General features: G+C 47.2%; 1 protein-coding gene across 1 annotated transcript in view; it reads right to left on the reverse strand.

The window, feature by feature from the left end:
- The window catches only part of LOC132381205 (voltage-dependent L-type calcium channel subunit alpha-1S-like), a 381,429-nt gene extending 362,734 nt beyond the window's left edge, over positions 1 to 18,695 (reverse strand). Inside the window, exon 1 of the mRNA XM_059950504.1 lies at positions 18,509 to 18,695. Within this exon, the coding sequence (XP_059806487.1) occupies positions 18,509 to 18,678 (170 nt within the window). The 5' untranslated portion in view covers positions 18,679 to 18,695. The remainder of the gene's footprint in view (positions 1 to 18,508) is intronic.
- Between the last annotated feature and the right edge of the window lie 4,068 nt (positions 18,696 to 22,763).

Raw genomic sequence — 22,763 nt, forward strand, 5'->3', positions numbered from 1 at the left:
TCAGCGAGAATTGGAGGAGCAAACCTGCAGAGAGATAGAAGACAACTGCAGGAAACAAAGTTGTGATAGTAGAGGATTTTAATTTTCCACATATTGATTGGGACTCCTATATTGTTAAAGGTCTAAATGGGTCAGAGTTTGTAAACTGTGTTCAGGAAAGTTTTCTAAATCAGTATACAGATGTTCCAACTAGAGAGGATGCAATATTAGATCTCCTATTCGGAAACAAGTTAGGACAGGTGACTGAAGTATGTATAGGGGAACACTTTGGTTCCAGTGATCAAAACACCATTAGTTTCACCTTAATCATGGATAAAGATAGATCTGGTCCTCGGGTTGAAGTTCTAAACTGGAAAAAGGCCAAATTTGAAGAAATGAGAAAGGGTCTAAAAAGCATGGATTGGGACAAGTTGTTCTTTGGCAAGGATGTCATTGGTATGTGGGAGGCCTTCAAAGGAGAAATTTTGGGAGTGCAGAGTTTGTATGTTCCTGTCAGGATTAAAGGCAAAGTGAATAAGAATAAGGAACCTTGGTTCTCGAGGGATATTGGAACTCTGATAAAGAAGAGAGAGATGTGTAACATGTACAGGAAACAGGGAGCAAATAAGGTTCTTGAGGAGTATAAAAAGTGCAAAAAAAAACTAAGAAAGAAATCAGGAGGGCTAAAACATGAGTTTGCTTTGGCTGTCAGGGTGAAGAATAATCCTAACAGCTTCTACAGGTATGTTAAGAGCTAAAGGATAGTAAGGGATAAAATTGGTCCTCTTGAAGATCAGAGTGGTCGGCTATGTATGGAACCAAAATAAATGGGGGAGACCATAAATGGGTTTTTTGCATCTGTATTTACTACGGAAACTGGCAAGGAGTGTATTGGAAATACGGCAAACGAGTAGTGAGGTCATGGAAACTATTCAGATTGAAGAGGAGGAGGTGCTTACTGTCTTGAGGCAAATGTGAGTAGATAAATCCCCAGGACCTGACAGGGTATTCCCTCGGACCTTGAGGAAGACGAGTGTTGAAACTGCAGGGGCCCTGGCAGAAATATTTAAAATGTCGGTATCTGTGGGTGAGGTGCTGGAGGATTGGAGGATGGTCCATCTTGTTCCGTTGTTTAAAAAAAGGCTCTAAAGGTAATCCGGGAAATTATAGTCCAGTAAATTTGATGAGAGTGATAGGTAAATTATTGGAAGGAGTACTAAGAGATAAGATCTACAAGTATTTGGAAAGACAGGGGCTTATTAGGGAGAGTAAACATGGCTTTGTGTGTGGTGGGTCATGTTTAACAAATCTATTAGAATTTTTCGAGGAGGTTACCAGGAAAGTGGATGAAGGGAAGGCAGTGGATGTTGTATACATGGACTTCAGTAAAGCCTTTGACAAGGTCCCGCATGGGAGGTTAGTTAAGAAGATTCAGTCCCTAGGTATACATGGTGAGGTAGTAAATTGGATTAGACATTGGCTCAGTGGGAGAAGCCAGAGAGTGGTAGTGGAGGATTGCTTCTCTGAGTGAAGGCCTGAGACTGGTGGTGTGCCACAGGGATCAGTGCTGGGTCCATTGTTATTTGTCATCTGTATCAATGATCTGGATGATAATGTGGTGAATTGGATCGGCAAATTTGCTGATGATACAAAGATTGGAAGTGTAGTCGACAGTGAAAAAGGTTTTCAAAGCTTTCAGAGGGATTTGGACCAGCTGGAAAAATGGGATGAAAAATAGCAGATGGAGTTTAATGCAGACAAGTGTGAGGTATTACACTTTGGAAGGACAAACCAAGGTAGAACATACAAGGTAAATGGTAGGACACTGAGGAGTGCAGTAGAACAGAGGGATCTGAGAATACAGATACATAATTCCCTAAAAATGGCATCACGGGTAGATAGGGTCATCAAGAGAGCTTTTGGTACATTGGGCTATATAAATCAAAGTATTGAGTATAAGAGTTGGAATGTAATGGGGAGGTTGTATAAGACATTGGTGAGACTGAATTTGGAGTATTGTGAGCAGTTTTGGTCACCTAATTACAGGAAGGATATTCATAAGGTTGAAAGAGCGCAGAGAAGGATGTTGCCGGGAATAGAGAAACTGAGTTTCAGAGAAAGGTTGAATAGTTTGGAGCACAGAAGAATGTGGAGAGATTTGATAGAGGTATATAAAATTATGATAGGTATAGATAGAGTGAAAGCAAGCAGGCTTTTTCCACTGAGGCTAGGGGAAAAAAAAAAGAGGAGATGGGTTAAGGATTAAGGGGGAAAAGTTTAAAGGGAACATTGGGGGGGCTTCTTCACACAGAGAGTGGTGGGAGTGTGGAATGAGCTGCCAGATGAACTGGTAAATGCGGGCTCACTTTTAACATTTAAGAAAAACTTGGACAGGTACATTGATGAGAGGGGTTTGGAGGGATATGGTCCAGGTGCAGGTCAGTGGGGCTAGGCAGAAAAATGGTCCGGCACAGCCAAGGAGAGCCAAAGGTCCTGTTTCTGTGCTGTAATGTTCTATGGTTCTACTCACTACTCTTGCTTACTGGACGTTCCTTTGGTCTGGAGCTGTGCCCTCTGGTCTTAGACCCACCCACTATAGGAAACATCCTCGCCACATCCACTCTCTCTGTGCCCTCTGGTCCTTGACTCCCCAGCTATAGGAAACATCCTGTCCACATCCACTCTATCCAGACACTTCAATATTTGACAGATATCAATGTGATATCCCTTATTCTTTTAAATTTAAGTGAGTAGAAGCCCAGAGCCATCAAGTGCTCCTCATTCCCAGAATCATGCTGGTGAACATCTTTGGACCCTCTCCAATGCCAGTACAAGTTTTCTTAGATAAGCAACCAAACCTGCTCATAATGCTCTATGTGGTTGATCAATGCCTTAGAGACTCAGCATCACATCCTTGCTCTTATATTCTGATCCTCTCAAAATGAATGGTTACATTGCATTTGCCTTCCTCACCACTGACTCCACCTGCAAGCTCATCTTTAGGGAATCTTTCACATCCCTCTGTGCCTCTGATTTTTGATTTTTCTCCCTGTTCAGAAAAGAGTCTCTGCCTTTATTCCTTCTACCAAAGTACATGTCCTTTGCCCATTCCCACAATCCTTCTGCAGACTCCCTGATTCCTCATCACTACCTGCCTTTCCACCCACCTTTGTATTAACCACAAACTTGGCTACAATGCCATCAATTACATCATCCAAATCATTCACATTTAATGTGAAAAGAAGCAGTCCTGACAACAACCCCTGTAGAGCAATACTAGTCACTGGAGGACAATCAGAAAGGTCCACCTTTATTCCCACTCTTTGCCTCCTACCAATCAGACAATCTTCTATCCATGCTAGTATCTTTCCTGTAACACCATGGGTTCTTAAGCAGCCTCATGTGCAGCTCCTTATCAAAGGCTTCTGAAAATCCAGGTAAACAATACCAATTGACTCTCCTTCGGTCTATCCTGCCTGTTATTTCCTCAAAGAATCCCAACAGATTAGTCAGGCAAGATTTCCCCTAAAGAAAAATATGCTGACTTTGACCTATTTTATCATTTGTTTCCAAGTACCCCGAAACCTCATCCTTAATAATGGACACCAACATCTTCCCAACCACTGTGGCCAGGCTAATGGCCTATAATTTCCTTTCTTCTGCCTCCCTCCCTTCTGAAAGAGTAAATTTTCCAGTCCTCTGAAACCATTCCAGTATCTACTGATTCTTGAAAGATCTGGTTTACCCTGTATACGACAGACTTTAGAAATTACACTGTGTTATGTCATCTGCAGAGGTTCTCTGGTGACTCAGCAACAGTTGGGTGTATAAGGGAGGATGAATGCAGGGCCCTGGTGGAGGACTTTGTTAAATGGTTCAAGCTGAATCACCTGAAGATCAACATCAGTAAAACAAAGGAGATGGTGATGGGCTTCAGGAAGACTGAGCCTGCACTGCTCCCTGTTACTATTGATGGTGAGGACATAGATATGGAGAGGATCTACAAGTGCCTGAGGGTGAACCTGGATGACCGACTTGAGGTGAGCACCAACACAGAGGCAGTGTACAAGAAGGTCCAGCGTCACCTTTACTTCCTGAGAAGACTGAGTATGCAGGCCTCTCCTTCACATGTTCTACCAGTCTGTTGTCACCAGTAGAACCTTCTAAATGGTGATGTGCTGGGGCAATGGCATCAACATGGGTGATGCCAACAAGCTCAATAAATCAGGCTCAACCTGATTAGAAGGCCTGGCTCTGTTATTGGAGTCAAACTGGACACACTGGAGGCTGTGGTAGAACCCTAAGGAAAATCCTGGCAATTCTGGACAATGTTTCTCACCCTCTGCATGCCCCCTTGGCTGAACAGAGGAGCACTTTTAGTAATTGACTAAGACAATTGCGCTGCTCCAAAGAGCACTACATGAGGTCATTCTTGCCCTCAGCCATTAGTGATGACCCCCCCTCCTGTTAGACTGTTTGTGGTAACTTGTTTTTTTTATATTCTTTCTACTTCTGCTCTGATATTTATATCTGTGCACTTGATAATGCTTCTGTGACACTGTAATTTCCTTTGGGATCAATGAAGTATCTATCTATGATTACTAGTGCCTCCACAACTTCTTCAGCTACAGTACCTCTGTTAAAACCCTTAGGTGTTGTCTATCTTGTCCAGGTAATTTATCTACTTTCAGACATTTCACTTTCCCAAGCACTTTTTCTTTAGTAATACCAGCAACAATCAATTCTGCCTCCTGACACTCTTGAATTTTTGGTATACTACTAATCTCTTCCCAGTGAAGACTGACACGAAATACTTAAGGTCCTTCAACATTTCTTTGTTCCCCATTGCTACCTCTCCAGCATCATTTTCCAGTATACTGATATCCAGTCTCAACTCATACGAAATCCTATTTTATATTATTGGCTAACTTCCCTTGATATTCCCTTGATCTTTTCTCACCTTGTGGCTTTTTTAGTTGTCTTCTGTGGGTTTTTAAAAGCTTCCCAATCCTCTAACTTCCCACTAATATTTTGCTATTTTGTATAACCTCTCTTTTGCTTTAATGCCATCTTTGACTTCCTTTCTCAGCCACAGTTGCCTCATCATCCCTTTAGAATACTTCTTCACCCTTGGGCTATATCTACCCTGCACCTTCCAAAGTGCCCCCAAAAACTCCAGCCACTGTTTTCCTGTCATAATCCCGAATAGTGTTCCTTTCTAATCAACTTTGACCAGCTCCTCTCTTATGCTATCGGAATTCCCCTAACTCCACTTTAGTACTAATACATCTGATTTTATCTTCTCCCTCTCCAACTGCAGGGTAAATTCAATCATGTTATCACTGCTTCTTAAGAATTCCTTTATCTTAAGCTCCCAGTTCATTACAGAGCACCCAATCCAGAATTGCCTTTCCCCTCATGGGCTCAACCTCAAACTGCTCTAAAAAGCCATCTCACTGGCATTCTACAAATTCCCTCTCTTGGGATTTAGCACCAACCTGATTTTCCCAATCTACTTTTATTGAAATCCCGCATTAGTTTTGTAACACTGCCTTTTTAAAATACCTTTTCTGAGTAATTTGTATCCCACATCTTGTATTCTATTTGAAGGCCTGTAGAAAACTCCTATCAGGATAACTTTACCCTTGCAGTTTCTTAACTCTACCCACAAAATTCAGTATCTTCTGATTCTATGTCAGCTGTTTATGTAATGAACCGGAAGCGATTAGGGAGCTTAAGGTAAAAGCCCCGAGGAGCAAGTGATCACAATATGATTGAGTTCAAATTTAAATTTGACAGGGAGGAAGTAAAGTCTGATGTAGCAATATTTCAATGGAGTAAAGCAAATTACAGTGGTATGAGAAAGGAATGGGCCACAGTAAATTGGAAGGAGCTGCTGGCAGGGACAACAGCAGAGCAGCAATGGCGTGCGTTTCTGGGGAAAATGAGGAAGGTGCAGGAGAAATGTATTCCAAAATCAAAGAAATATTCAAATGGCAAAATAGCACAACCATGGCTTTCAAGGGAAAAGAGGGGGTATACAACAAAGCTAAAATCAGTGTGAAGATAGAGAATTGGGAAGTTTTTAAAAACCTACGGCGAGCAACTAAAAGAATCATTAGAAGGGAAAAGATGAAATATGAAAGCAAGCTAGCAAACAATATCAAAGTGGATAGTAAAACCTTTTCCAAATATGTAAAAAAATAAAAGAGATGAGAATGGATATAGGATCACTAGAAAATTGAGACTGGAGGTAACAGATGAACTGAATCAGTATTTTGCATCAGTCTTCACTGTGGAAGACACTAGCAGTGTGCCAAATGTTGAAGGGTGTGAGGGAAGAGAAGAGTGCAGTTACAAGAAAGAAGGTGCTCAAAAAGCTGTAAGACTTCAGGGTACGTAAGTCACACGGACCAGATGAACTGCACCCTAGGATTCTGAAAGAGGTAGCAGTACAGATTGTGGAGGCATTAGCAATGATCTTTCAAAAATTATTGGACTCTGGCATGGTATCAGAGGACTAGAAAATTGCAAATGTCACTCCACTCCTTAAGAAAGTAAAGTTGCCTCCCACAACAGAAAGGGAATTATAAACCAGTTAGCCTGACCTCAGTGGTTGGGAGGATGTTGGAGATAATTGCTAAGGATGAGGTTATGGAGTACTTGGTAATACAGGACGAGATAGGTCAAAGTCAGCATGTTTTCCTTAAGGGAACATCTTGCCTGACAAACCTGTTGGAATTCTTTGAGAAGATTATATATTGTATATTTGGATTTTCAGGAGGCCTTTGACAAGGTGCCACACGAGGCTGCTTATTAAGTTAAGAGTCCATGGTATTATGGAAAGTTACTGGCATGGTTAGAACATTGGCTGATTGGTAGGAGGCAGCGAGTGGAAATAAAAGGATCTTTGTCTGGTTGGCCGTAAGTGACTAGTGATGTTCTGTAGGGGTCAGTGTTGGGTCCGTTTCTTTTTATGCTGTATATCAATGATTTAGATGATGGAATAGATGGCTTTGTTGCCAAGTTTGCAGATGATATGAATATGGTGGAGGGGCAGGTAGTGTTGAGGAAACAGGTAGGCAGATTCTCCTAATCTGTCTAAAGGACTTAAACAGGTTAGGAGAATGGACAAGAAATGCATGCTCATGCACTTTTGTGGTAGAAATAAATGTGCAGACTATTTTCTACATGAGAAAAAATCCAAAAATCTGAAGTGCAAAGTGACTTGGGAGTGCTTATGCAGAACACCCTGAAGGTTAACTTACAGGCAGAGTCAATGGTGAGGGAGGCAAATACCATGCTAGCATTCATTTCAAGAGGTCTAGAATACAAGAGCAAGGATATGATGCTGAGGCTTTATAAGGCACTGGTGAGACCTCACCTTGAGGATTGCGAATAATTTTTGGGTCCCTCATCTAAGTGCTGACATTGGAGAGGGTCCAGAAGAAGGTTCGCAAAGTTGATTCCAGGAATGAAAGGGTTATCATATGAGGAATGTTTGATGGCTCTGGGTCTGTACCTGCCAGAATTTAGAAGGGTGAGGGGGGATCTCATTGAAAGCTTTTGAATGTTAAAAGGCCTAGAGAGTAGACATGGAAAGGACGGTGGGGAGTCGAGAACAAGAAGGCACAACCTCAGGATAGAGGGCAACCCATTTAAAATAGAGAAGCGGAGAAATTTCTTTAGCCAGAGGGTGGTGAATTTGTGGAATTTGTTGCCACAGGCAGTTGTAAAGGCCAGATCGTTGGATGTACTTAAGGCAGAGATTGATAGTTCCTCATTGGATAGGGTTGAGGAATCGTAGCTACAGTGCAAAAAGCTGAAGAAAGTCAGCAGGTCACGCAGCATCGATGACAAAGAATAAACCATTCACATTTCAGGCTGAGGCCCTTCATCAGGACTGGTAAGGAAGAGGGAAGGTGCCAGAATAAAATGGTGGGAACAGGGGAAGGAGGATAGCTAGAAGGTGACAGGTGACGCCAGGTAGTAGGAGAAGTAAGGGACAGGAGAAGAAGGAAACTGATGAGAGGAAAGTGGACCATTGGAAAAAGGCAAGGAGGGCACCGGGGGAGGTGATAGGCAGGGGAGGAGAAAAGGTGAGAGGCCAGAGTGGGGGATGGAAGAGGAGGGAAGGGGGAGAGGAAGAGGAAGAAAAAAGAGAGAAAAGTAGTTTACAGGAGGAGAAATTGATGTTCATGCCAACAGGTTGGAGGCTATCCAGATGGAACATGAGGTGTTGCTCCTCCACCCTGAGAGTGGCCTCATCGTGGCAGAAGTGGAGGCCATGGACAGACATGCCGGAACTGGAATGGGGTTCGGAATTAAAATGCTTGGCCACCGGGAATGTCCTGGCTATATTGTTCAGTTATATACGAATGTGAATCACTGGATCCATAGCTTGTGGATTAGTTAACCTGTGAAATTTCTACTATGCAAGCACCCCCCCGCCCCCAGTCTGGTCCAGTGTTCAGCAGTGGATAAAGAGAAATTTTCAACCTTCTTTAACAAGAGAGCTCCTGTCAGAGACCAGGAGCATTACCGAGCCACAGTTTATAGAGTCTTTGTCATACCCAGCAGGGGAAGGCCGTGATTCCATTGAATGCAGAAGAGGCTGCAGAGCTCAGTGTCAGCTCCGACCATGCTGAGCAGGGCTGAGCTAACCTAATATGGATTGAAACTAGGGACAGCTGGACCAACCATGTCAAAAGGCATCTCCCGTCACACTCAATAACACTCTATTCCTGTCCCACTCTCAACTCCATCGCTCTGCCTCACTTGACACACACCCACTCTTCCCCAGCCTCCTCTTTTACTGAGTTCTAACCCCACTGCCCTCATGTTCTTTTGCCACCATTTTCAGGGAGTGCGTACACTCCCCTCACAGGCAGTGGTGCGAGTCAAACCCTGACTGCTGGCACGATGAAGCTGCAACACTGGCCCAACCCCACCAACAAGTTTAAAACAAGTGTTTGCCGATGCTATTTGTTACTGCGGAGTAATTCAGATGCTGCTGTAGTAGATCTAGATTCAGGTTCAGTCATTTATTTATCACATGTACATCGAAACATACAGTGAAATGTGTCATTTGTGCTAACCAAGGATGTGCTGACAATTGTAAGCACACCACCATGCTCGGCAAAACAAAACAACAACAAAACAAACCCCTTTCCCATCCCTCCCTCCAAACGCAGGGTAGCCCGCCCGAGGCCTCCAGGCCTCGTCTCCCACACACAGACACCAGGCCTCAAACTTTGCACATCACCCAGGACAGCAATCATGGTTTCACTTATCAGCCTTGACGTCCGATCATGCATGAACCTCTGACCCCGGTGACACTTGCCCTCTTCCTACCACTCTTCTTTCTTTCCCTTCTATTCTCTCCCCTCATTGCTACCATCAAGGAGGAGGCATAGGAACGTGAACCACACACTCAGCATTCCAGGAACAGCTTCTTCCCCACCACCATCAGATTTCTGAACCAACAATGAATCCATGGACACCACATCACAATTTTTCCCTCACTCTTTATTTCTACTCAATTAATTTCATATTTTTATATATACTTATTGTATTTTATACTTTTTATTATTATGTATTGCAGCCACAAAACTACATATTTACAACATATGCCAGAGATTCAGAATGCTCTCCATCTACAGTCACCGGCCCCCATCTCTACTCCACAACTATTCTCAAAGCCCCAATCCCTCAATCTCCATCTTCCCTCCTGCCCCTTTCTCTCCCCGCCACCTCCGAACGTCTCCCTATCTCGCACCCTCTCCTCACAAACTGTGTACTCCACTGTGTACTCTCTTATCCCTTCTGTTTTAATTCTTTACCCCTCCCCTCTCTTACATACAACCTTCTACCTCTCCCACTCTCTCCCCTCCTCACACACCATCTTCTACCTCTCCCATTCTCTCCCCTCCTTTACACACAACCTTCTACCTCTCCCATTCTCTTTCCTCCTCTGATCTCCCTAACTTTTCCAATATCTGTCCCTACTCTCCCCTGCATTCCTCACTATTTCCTGCCCTCTCAACTCAGAATCCAAATCAGAACCAGGTTTATTATCAGTGACATATAACATGAAATTTGTTGATTTGTTGCAGCAGTACATTGCAAAACACAATTTAAAAAACTATAAATTATAATAAGAAATTTTTAAAAGTTAAGAACTAGTGCAAAAAAAAAACAAAAAAGACAAACAATAGTGAGGTAGTATACATGGGTTTATTGCCCATTCCAAAATTGTCAAATCCTCAATCTTTCAAATAGTTAACTATCCCAACCTTAAATATATCCAACGATATCACCTCCATCGCCAGTGAATTCCAGAGATTTGCCACTCCCTGAGAAGACTTCCCCAGTCTCTCTCAGACAGCCCTTAATCCCTCTCAATTTACTCCTCTCTCCACCTTCCATGCCCCTTCACTTTAGAGCATAAGATCTAGGAGCTGAATTAGGCCATTCAGCCCATTGAGTGCGTTTTGCCATTCCATCATGGCTGATTTATTTTCCCTCTCTCTCCCCATGACCTTTGAACCTGTTACGAATCAAGAACCTATTAACTTCTGATTTAAATATACCTAATGACTTGGCATCCACATCCGTCTGTCGTAATAAATCCCACAACTACCTCCTCATTTCTGTTCTGAAGGGATGCCCTTCTGTTCTGAGGCTGTGTGCTCTGTTTCAACACTCACCAGCTATAGGAGACATCGTCTTCATGTCCACTCTACCCAGGACGTTCTTCCCCTTCCTCTCCTTTCCTACCTTCCTAACCCCCACCCCTCCATTCCCAATTACTATCCTCCTCTTCCCTTCCTTAGTCACAATCCCTGCTTCCTCGATCCACCTTTCCTGTTCCTTTATACCTCACTACCCCTCATTCCCTCCCTCTCCACTGTTACCTTTATCATTTTTTGTCCTCTATCGTTCTCATTCAACTTCAAGATTTGTTACTCCAGAAAAAAGATAAATAACACAATATTTTTAAAAATATACAAATATGAATACATAAAGTTAAATACTGTACATAGATTGATTGTATGTCCATAAAGTGATTCTTGGCTGGACAGAAGGTGACTGACAGGAAATAAAGCAGTGCTGGAGTTAGTGGGTGGAGGTGTTGGTCAGCTTTACTGCTTGGGGAAAGTAACCGTGTTTTGAGTCTGGTGGTTCTTGTGTGGGTGCTACGTAGCCTCCTCCCTGAGGGGATTGGATAAACTGTCTACAAGCAGGGTGGGTGGGATCCACAACAGATGTTCTCTCCCATCACAGCCACTCCATCTTGCTCACTCTTTTCCACTAATCTCTACTTCCATCTCCCCCATCCTTTCCTTGCCATTTGCCTCTTCTCCATCAGCACTCCTCCCCTCCCAACTCTCCTTCTGTCTCTGTGTCCCCAGCCTGAGCCATATTTGTTCCCCAACTTCACTCTATTTGTCCCCATCTGCCCCCTCCCCGGCCCTCCCACCACACATTGGGCACCACGGTAGCGCAGCAGTTAGCATGATGCTGCTACAACGCAGAGCATCACAGTTCAGAGTTCATCATCTGAGAGGAGCCTGTATCCCTGTGGAATGTGCGGGTGTTTCTCCAGTCCAAAGACATACCGGTTAGTAGGTCATTGTAAATTGTCCCATGATTAGACGAGGGTTAAATTGGGAGTTGCTGGGCAGTGCAGCATGCAGTCTCGGAAAGGCCTGTTCCACATTGTGTCTCTAAAGGAAACATAATAAAAATCTATGCAGCTTACCTCCCTCTCAGTACACTTTCTCAAAGCCATATTTTTATCACAGTCATAAACACAAGAGATTCTGCAGATGCTGGAAATCCAGAGCTGCAGGAACTCAACAGGTCAGGCAGCATCTATAGAGGGGAATAAAAGGTCTCAGCCCAAAACTTCGACCGTTTATTCCCCTTTGTGGATGCTGCTTGACCTGCTGAGTTCCTCCAGCAGTTCGTGTGTTTTTCATCTCAGTTCCTGGCTCTCCACTCACTCAGTGATTGGAAGTCTGGAAGTCAAGACCTAAGACCTAATGGCCGAAGCCTGAGGACTTATGGCCCAGAGGCCTCTCCTGGGGTTAGAGGAATGTCTGTGCAGGGCAGATGGGCAGGTGGGAGGGAGGAAAGTGGTTTATTTCTGCTGTTGTTGTTTTGTTGCTAGTTGTGTCTGTTTGTTGGTCTGTCTTGTTCTGCTAAGTATTATGGGTATGATATGTCTGCACTAGAGTGTCTGCTTACACTTACAGGCTGACCCCAACCCATCCTTGGTGTGTTGGCCGTTAATCCAAACTATGCATTTCAATGTACACGATAAATAAATCTAAACCTGAACCCCTTTCTACTGATCTCCTCATTCCCCTTCTTTCTTTCTAAAGCCCCCTTCTCTCATCCCACTCTCCTCTTCTCTCCATTTATTTTTCCCTCTCACGTCCTTCCTCTCCCCTTCTCTCCACTCCCTTGCTCCTTTTTGCTGCCTTCGTCAGTCTCTCTCTCCAACCCTGCCTATCCACAGTAATACACACAAAATACTGGAGGAACTCAGCAGGTATGGAAATAGAACATAGAATAGTACTGCACAGTACAGGCCATTCAGCCCACAATGTTGTGCCAACCCTGAAACCCTGCCTCCCATATAACCCCCCCCCCCACCTTAAATTCCTCCATATACCTGTCTAGTAGTCTCTTAAATTTCACTAGTGTATCTGCCTCCACCAACTCAGGCAGTGCAGTCCATGCACCAACCGCTCTGAGTAAAAAACCTTCATCTAATATCCCACTTGAACTTCATATCCCTTACTTTAAAGCCATGTCCTCTTGTATTGAGCAGTGGTGCCCTGGGGAAGAAGCACTGGCTGTCCACTCTATCTATTCCTCTTGATATCTTGTATACCTATATCATGTCTCCTCTCATCCTCTTTCTCTCCAGAGAGTAAAGCCCTAGCTCCCTTAATCTCTGATCATAATCCATACTCTCTCAACCAGGCAGCATCCTGGTAAATCTCCTCCGTACCCTTTCCAATGCTTCCACAGCCTTCCTATAGTGAGGTGACCAGAACTGGACACAGTACTCCAAGAGTGGCCGAACCAGAGTTTTACAGAGCTGCATCATTACCTCGCAACTCTTAAACTCTGTCCCTTGATTTATGAAAACTGACAACCCATAAACTTTCTTAACTACCCTATCTACCTGTGAGGCAACTTTCAGGGAACTGTGGACATGTACCCCTAGATCCCTCTGCTTCTCCACACTACCAAGTATCCTGCCATTTACTTTGTACTCTGCCTTGGAGTTTGTCCTTCCAAAATGTACCATCTCACACTTCTCCGGGTTGAACTCCATCTGCCACTTCTCAGCCCACTTCTGCATCCTATCAATGACTCTCTGCAATCTTCAACAATCCTCTACACTATCTACAACACCACCAACCTTTGTGCCAACTGCAAACTTGCCAACCCACCCTTCTACCCCCACATCCAGGTCGTTAATAAAAATCACAAAAAGTAGAGGTCCCAGAACCGATCCTTGTGGGACACCACTAGTCGCAACCCTCCAATCCAAATGTACTCCCTCCACCACGACCCTCTGCTTTCTGCAAAAAAAAATAAACAGTCGACGTTTCCGGCTGAGACCCTTCAGTAGGGATTCATTATTCTCTCTATCAGGGCTATCATCCCTCTCCCTGTTCCTTTACAAGGATCAAAGGTGACCTTTATTCAACATACTGTATACATTTACATATGTTAGGAATTTGCTGCAGTGTGTTGCTCAGGGTGAGACATGCAACAAGAAAGTAACATTCAATAATTATAAAGAATTATAGAAAAAATAAAGTTAAAGTTAGATTAAGTGATGGAATAAAATGTGCACAAATACATAAATACCAGCATGTGTTTACAATGAGTCCATTACACAACAAGGCACGGAGCAGAACCGGGCCATTCAGCCCACTGAGTCTGATCTAACAATCCATCATGGCTGATTTATTATCTTTCTCAAACCCGTTCTCCTGCCTTTTCCACATAACCTTTGATGCTCTGACTAATCAAGAACCTGTCAACCTCCACTTTAAATATCCCCAATAACTTAGCCTCCACAGCCATTTGTGGTAACAAATTCACTGTCCTTTGGCTGAAGAAATTCCTCCTCTTCTCCGTCATAAATAGACATCCCTCTATTCTAAGAGTGTGCCCTCTGGTCTACTATAGGAACATCCTTTCCACATCCAGTGTAAACAGCATTATAAAAAGTGGTTCAAGTTCAGAGACAGGGATAATAGACAGATGGTTGGCTAGATAAACTGCCTGGGGGAAGAAGCTTTTAAGATGGTGTGAAGTTTTTTTGTTTTAATAACCCTATGGTACTTTCCAGAAAGGAGATTTTGGAAAAGGCAGTTTGGTACATCACAGACACGAGAGAGTATGCAGATGCTGGAAATCTTGGACAACACACACAAAATGTTGGAGGTACCCAGCAGGTCATGCAGCAATGTTCTACCTCCTGTCCAGTTCTTTGACCTGGATACACAGAATACAAGTCCTGCAGTGGTCAATGACCTTTCCTGACCTGACAGTTCACAATAGTTTTTGTATATCATGAGAGGACGCTGCTCCTACACACATTTCCACTCCCACAGCCCTGAGCCCTAATCCAACTGTTGCCTCCTCTCCCACCCCCCAACTACCCACACTGTGCCCATCTGTTGCTTCTGCCCCCATTCCCAATATACACACAGAAGGCACTTTATTAGGCACCTACCTGTACCTAATAAAGTGTATGTTCATGGTCTTCTTCCGCTGCGCCTATCCACTTCAAGGTTCTACCTGATGTCCATTCAGAGATGCTCTTCTGCACACCACTGTTGTAACACTTGGTTATTGGAGTTACTGTCAGATTCCTGTCAGCTTGAACCAGTCTGGCCATTCTCCACTGACCTCTCTCATTAATAAGGCATTTTTAGCCACAGAACTGACTTTTTTTTTATTTTTGCACCACTTGCTGTAAACGCTAGAGACTGTTATGTGTGAAAATCCCAGGAGATCAGCAGTTTCTGAGATACTCAAACCACCCCATCTGGCACCAGCAATCATTCCATGGATAAGTCACTCAGATCACATTTCATCCACATTCTGTTTGGTCTGAACAACAACTAAACTTCTTGACCATGTCTGCATGCTTTTATGCATTGAGTTGCTGCTATTTGATTGGCTGATTAGATATTTGCATTAATGAACAGGTGTATCTAATAAATGGCTTCTGAGTCATCAGATAATCTCCCAGCATGCCAGTGGGAAGAAGCCAGAACACCTGTGAGAAACACACATCGGCAGAATGTGGAAACTTCACACAAACAGCACACATGATGATGATCAAACCGGGGTCTAGGGAGATGTGAGATGCTGTTTTGATGTTTTACCACCCACCCTCTGTCCCCCCTCCTAAACACCCACCATCATCTCCCCAAACACCCACCGTCGTCCCCCACCTCCCAAACACCCACCGTCGTCCCCCCCCCAAACACCCACCGTCGTCCCCCCCTCCCAAACACCCACCGTCGTCGTCCCCCCCTCCCAAACACCCACCGTCGTCGTCCCCTCCCAAACACCCACCGTCGTCGTCCCCTCCCAAACACCCACCGTCGTCGTCCCCTCCCAAACACCCACCGTCGTCGTCCCCTCCCAAACACCCACCGTCGTCGTCCCCTCCCAAACACCCACCGTCGTCGTCCCCTCCCAAACACCCACCGTCGTCGTCCCCTCCCAAACACCCACCGTCGTCGTCCCCTCCCAAACACCCACCGTCGTCGTCCCCTCCCAAACACCCACCGTCGTCGTCCCCTCCCAAACACCCACCGTCGTCGTCCCCTCCCAAACACCCACCGTCGTCGTCCCCTCCCAAACACCCACCGTCGTCGTCCCCTCCCAAACACCCACCGTCGTCGTCCCCTCCCAAACACCCACCGTCGTCGTCCCCTCCCAAACACCCACCGTCGTCGTCCCCTCCCAAACACCCACCGTCGTCGTCCCCTCCCAAACACCCACCGTCGTCGTCCCCTCCCAAACACCCACCGTCGTCGTCCCCTCCCAAACACCCACCGTCGTCGTCCCCTCCCAAACACCCACCGTCGTCGTCCCCTCCCAAACACCCACCGTCGTCGTCCCCTCCCAAACACCCACCGTCGTCGTCCCCTCCCAAACACCCACCGTCGTCGTCCCCTCCCAAACACCCACCGTCGTCGTCCCCTCCCAAACACCCACCGTCGTCGTCCCCTCCCAAACACCCACCGTCGTCGTCCCCTCCCAAACACCCACCGTCGTCGTCCCCTCCCAAACACCCACCGTCGTCGTCCCCTCCCAAACACCCACCGTCGTCGTCCCCTCCCAAACACCCACCGTCGTCGTCCCCTCCCAAACACCCACCGTCGTCGTCCCCTCCCAAACACCCACCGTCGTCGTCCCCTCCCAAACACCCACCGTCGTCGTCCCCTCCCAAACACCCACCGTCGTCGTCCCCTCCCAAACACCCACCGTCGTCGTCCCCTCCCAAACACCCACCGTCGTCGTCCCCTCCCAAACACCCACCGTCGTCGTCCCCTCCCAAACACCCACCGTCGTCGTCCCCTCCCAAACACCCACCGTCGTCGTCCCCTCCCAAACACCCACCGTCGTCGTCCCCTCCCAAACACCCACCGTCGTCGTCCCCTCCCAAACACCCACCGTCGTCCCCCCTCCCAAACACCCACCGTCGTCCCCCCTCCCAAACACCCACCGTCGTCCCCCCCTCCCAAACACCCACCGTCGTCCCCCCCTCCCAAACACCCACCGTCGTCCCCCCCTCCCAAACACCCACCGTCGTCCCCCCCTCCCAAACACCCACCGTCGTCCCCCCCTCCCAAACACCCACCGTCGTCCCCCCCTCCCAAACACCCACCGTCGTCCCCCCCTCCCAAACACCCACCGTCGTCCCCCCCTCCCAAACACCCACCGTCGTCCCCCCCTCCCAAACACCCACCGTCGTCCCCCCCTCCCAAACACCCACCGTCGTCCCCCCCTCCCAAACACCCACCGTCGTCCCCCCCTCCCAAACACCCACCGTCGTCCCCCCCTCCCAAACACCCACCGTCGTCGTCCCCTCCCAAACACCCACCGTCGTCGTCCCCTCCCAAACACCCACCGTCGTCGTCCCCTCCCAAACACCCACCGTCGTCGTCCCCTCCCAAACACCCACCGTCGTCGTCCCCTCCCAAACACCCACCGTCGTCGTCCCCTCCCAAACACCCACCGTCGTCGTCCCCTCCCAAACACCCACCGTCGTCGTCCCCTCCCAAACACCCACCGTCGTCGTCCCCTCCCAAACACCCACCGTCGTCGTCCCCTCCCAAACACCCACCGTCGTCCCCCCCTCCCAAACACCCACCGTCGTCCCCCCCTCCCAAACACCCACCGTCGTCCCCCCCTCCCAAACACCCACCGTCGTCCCCCCTCCCAAACACCCACCGTCGTCCCCCCCTCCCAAACACCCACCGTCGTCCCCCCCTCCCAAACACCCACCGTCGTCCCCCCCTCCCAAACACCCACCGTCGTCCCCCCCTCCCAAACACCCACCGTCGTCCCCCCCTCCCAAACACCCACCGTCGTCCCCCCCTCCCAAACACCCACCGTCGTCGTCCCCTCCCAAACACCCACCGTCGTCGTCCCCTCCCAAACACCCACCGTCGTCCCCCCCTCCCAAACACCCACCGTCGTCCCCCCCTCCCAAACACCCACCGTCGTCCCCCCCTCCCAAACACCCACCGTCGTCCCCCCCTCCCAAACACCCACCGTCGTCCCCCCCTCCCAAACACCCACCGTCGTCGTCCCCTCCCAAACACCCACCGTCGTCGTCCCCTCCCAAACACCCACCGTCGTCGTCCCCTCCCAAACACCCACCGTCGTCCCCCCCTCCCAAACACCCACCGTCGTCGTCCCCTCCCAAACACCCACCGTCGTCGTCCCCTCCCAAACACCCACCGTCGTCGTCCCCTCCCAAACACCCACCGTCGTCCCCCCCTCCCAAACACCCACCGTCGTCCCCCCCTCCCAAACACCCACCGTCGTCCCCCCCTCCCAAACACCCACCGTCGTCCCCCCCTCCCAAACACCCACCGTCGTCCCCCCCTCCCAAACACCCACCGTCGTCCCCCCCTCCCAAACACCCACCGTCGTCCCCCCCTCCCAAACACCCACCGTCGTCCCCCCCTCCCAAACACCCACCGTCGTCCCCCCCTCCCAAACACCCACCGTCGTCCCCCCCTCCCAAACACCCACCGTCGTCCCCCCCTCCCAAACACCCACCGTCGTCCCCCCCTCCCAAACACCCACCGTCGTCCCCCCCTCCCAAACACCCACCGTCGTCCCCCCCTCCCAAACACCCACCGTCGTCCCCCCCTCCCAAACACCCACCGTCGTCCCCCCCTCCCAAACACCCACCGTCGTCCCCCCCTCCCAAACACCCACCGTCGTCCCCCCCGAAGGATACTTCCACTCCACGATGCTGGTGCAGAGTTTGCGCAGCGGGTTTCTGAGGCTCAGGCACAGCAGGGACCTCGGCGGTCGCGGTGGCCCCACACTCACCGGCTTCTTGCCCTTCTTACTGTCGGGTCGCTTCCGCAGGGCCACGTCCCCGTCCGCCTCGGGCTTCGCCTCCATGGTGGTGGGCTTCTCTTCCCCCCGCCGCCTGCCGCTGTCTCGGGGCTCAACGCGATGTGCTGACCACGGCTGCCCAGAAATACCACAGCGGATAAAATTAGAGCAGGCAGGGCTATGGGACCCGTCCAGGCAGCTAACAGCTGCATCGACGGAGAGGGGGAGGGGGAAGGGGAAGGAGGAGATTGGTGGTCGCTGCATCGATGGGGGCGAGAGATGTAAGCTTTATTTAACGTTTCCCTACTGTAAATTTCAGCGAATTGGCTAAGTTATTTTACAGACCTCAGGCAGTGCCTGAGGAGCGGGAAAAAGTTTCATTCCTGAGACTGTCCATCAGAACTTCTAGTTGACAAGCTGACAAAACCATTAAAGGACGGGCTGGTCTAGGATTGAAACCTAGAGGGCACCAGCATTCCCACAAGGAGAAAGATGCAGTTAGGGCCCATATGAATTCCCTCCCATAGATACATTAAAGTGGAGAAGGGAGACGACCATTATAAAAGGATTAAAGTAAATTTGAGTGTGTGTTTTAAGAAGGACAACCAACAGCTGAGGAAAGAGTAGAGCTCATTGGGACAACAGGAGTCTGTGTGTGGAGACTGAACATATAAATGAGACCTGGTAAATACTTTTCCTCAGAACTGATGCACTCTATTGGCAATTTTCCTTTTCACTGTATGTCACGATGCAGGGTTTAGATCCAAAATGTCATTCTTGCACTGTACTGTTTACTTACTCTGCACTGTCTGTAGGTGTTGCACATTATTCTGCCTTCTGTTGTTGTTTTACCTCATTCTACCTCAATGCTCTATGTCATGATCTGATAAGACCATAAGATATAGGAGCAGAAGTAAGCCATTCGGCTTGTCAAGTCTGTCCCGCTATTCAAACTTGGGCTGATCCAATTCTTCCTGTCATCCCCACTCCACTACCTTCTCCCCATACCCTTTGATGCCCTGGCTAATCAAGAACCTGTCTATCTCTGCCTTAAGTGCACCAATTGCTTGACCTCCACAGCTGCTCACAGCAACAAATTCCACAGATTTACCACCCTCTGACTAAAGTAATTTCTCCACATTTCTGTTCTAAATGGCCATCCTTCAATCCTGAATCACTCTTATCCTAGACTCCCCCACCATGGGAAATAACTTTGCCATATCTAATCTGTTCAGGCCTTTCAACATTCGGAATGTTTCTATGAGATCACCCCTCATTTTCCTGAGTTCCAGGGAATACAGCCCAGGAGCTGCCAGATGTTTCTCATACAGTAACCCTTTCATTCCTGGAATTATTCTTGTGAATCTTATCTGAACCCTCTCCAATGTCAGTATATCCTTTCTAAAATAAGGAGCTCAAAACTGCACACATTACTCCAAGTGTGGTCTCACAAGTGCCTTATAGAGCCTCAACACCACACCCCTGCTCTTGTATTCTATACCTCTAGAAATGAAAGCCAACATTGCACTTGCCTTCTACACCACTGACTCAACCTTTAGGGTATTCTGTACAAGGACTCCCAAATCCCTTTGCATCTCTGCGTTTTGAATTCTCTCTCCATCTAAATAATAGTCTGCCTGTTTATTTCTTTCACCTAAGTACATGACCATACATTTTCCAACATTTTATTTCATTTGCCACTTCTTTGCCCATTCCCCTAAACTATCTACGTCTCTCTGCAGGCTCTCTGTTTCCTCAACACCTGCTCCTCCACCTATCTTTGTATCATCGGCAAATTAAGCCACAAATCCATTAACGCCATAGCCCAAATCATCGACATACGTCGTAAAAAGCAGTGGTCCCAACACTGACCCTGGTGGAACTCCACTGGTAACCGGCAGCCAGCCAGAATAGGATCCCTTTATTCCCACTCTTTGTTTTTTGCTGACCAGCCAATGTTACACCCATACTGGTAACTTCTCTGTAATTCCATGGGCTCTTATCTTGCTGAGCAGCCTCATGTGTGGCACCTTGTCAAAGGCCTTCTGAAAATCCAAGTACACCAGATCCACTGCATCTCCTTTGTTTACCCTCCTTGTAATTTCCTCAAAAAATTGCAGTAGGTTAGACAGGTAGGATTTTCCTTTCAGGAAACCACGCTGGCTTTGGCCTATCTTGTCATGTGCCTCCAGGTATTCCATAATCTCATCCTTAACAATCGATTCCAACAACTTCCCAACCACTGATGTCAGGCTAACAGGCATTATTTTCTGCTGCCTCCAATTCTTCTTAAATAGCGGAGTAACATTTGTAATTTTCCAGTCATCCGGTACAATAGAAACTATCGCTTCTTGAAAGGTCATTGTTAATGCCTCTGCAATCTCTCCAGCTACTTCTTTCAGAACCCGAGGGTGCATTCCATCAGGTCCAGGAAATTTATCCACCCTTAGACCATTAAACTTCCTGAGCACCTTCTCAGACATAGTTTTCACTGCTCATATTTCACTTCCCTGACACTCTTGAATGTCTGTTGTTATGCAGATGTCTTCCACTGTGAAGACTGATGCAAAATACACTTTCAGTTCCTCTGCCATCTCTACATCTCTCATTACAATATCTCCAGTGTCATTTTCTATTGGTCCTATATCTACCCTCAACTCTCTCTTACCCTTTATATACTAAAAAGGTTTTAGTATCTTCTTTGACATTAGTCGCCAGCTTCCTTTTATAATTTATCTTTTCCTTCCTAATGACCTTCTTAGTTTCCTTCTGAAAGTTTTTAAAAGCTTCCCAGTCCTCTATCTTCCCACTAACTTTGGCTTCCTTGTATGCCCTCTCTTTTGCTTTTACTTTGTCTCTAACTTCACTTGTCAGCCATGGTTGAATTTCTTCAATTCGAATCTGTATGAACATTATGTAAGACAAACTTTTCACTGTATGTTGTACATGTGACAAGATAAACCAACTCCAGTTCCAGTCCCTCCACATTTGCTGCCACAGAATCAGATTTATTATCACAAAAATTAGTTTTGGCAGTGTTGATACATAAAATGTATTATAAATTACAATACGAAACGTTCCTAAAAAACTGAATGAATAAGTGGTGCAAAAAGAGAGCAAAGTGTGAGGTAGTGTTCATGGGTTTGTGGTCCGTTCGGAAATCCGACTGTGGAGGGGAAGAAATGCTGAGGTGTTAGAAAGTCGGGGGGATCTGAAAAAGAGGAGTGAGACGGGAGTAGGAGGTGAGAAATGGGAAGTGAAGTTCTGAGAGGGGGATCTGAAAAGGGAGGAGTGTTAGAGAGGGATAAAAGGGGGAGAGAGGGGAAGTGGAGTTCTGAAAAAGAGAGTGAGAGAGGAAGAGGATGGTAAATAAGAAAGACGAAGTGAGGTTCCAAAAGGGGTATTTGTAAAGACCATGAGATGTAGGAGCAGAAATAGGCCATTGATTCTGCTCGGTCATTCCATCATGGCTCTCTGGGAAGGGCAGGTGAGCTTCTGAGAGGAATTTTTGAAAGGGGGGTGAGAGAGGGGTGGGAGGGCTACTGGAAAGGGGTAATTAAGGATCTGTCAGTGATATATTGAAAAGGTGAAAGTTATCAGTAGAGGGTAAGGAGAGAGTGTTTGGGTTGGGGTTCTGGGGGGGCTTTAATCCAGAGAGGTGGGCATTTTCACGCATTATAGCATAGAATGAAGCCCTTTGGCCCATTGAATGCACACTGACCATCAACCTCCGCTTTACAGTGATCATACATCAATCCTGAGTTTTAATCTCCCCACTTTCCATCAGCTCCCCCTGGATTTTGCCCCACTCACTGGGGACAGTGAGGCAATTGATCTGCTAACACGCGTGTCTTTGAGATGGGGAAGGAAATTGGAGGGGAGGGGTGTATTCCTGACCCAAGGCCACAGTGGCGCAGAGTTAATGTGACCCTATTGCACAATGGTAGAGAATTAATGTGACCCTATTACACAGTGGCATAGAATTAATGTGACCCTATTGCACAGTGGCATAGAATTAATGTGACCCTATTATACAGTGGCATAGAATTAATGTGACCCTATTGCACAGTGGCATAGAATTAATGTGACCCTATTGCACAGTGGCATAGAATTAATGTGACCCTATTACACAGTGGCGTAGAATTAATGTG

The sequence above is a fragment of the Hypanus sabinus genome, chromosome 25 (genome assembly GCF_030144855.1).
Source record: "Hypanus sabinus isolate sHypSab1 chromosome 25, sHypSab1.hap1, whole genome shotgun sequence".
Classification (NCBI taxonomy): domain Eukaryota; kingdom Metazoa; phylum Chordata; class Chondrichthyes; order Myliobatiformes; family Dasyatidae; genus Hypanus; species Hypanus sabinus.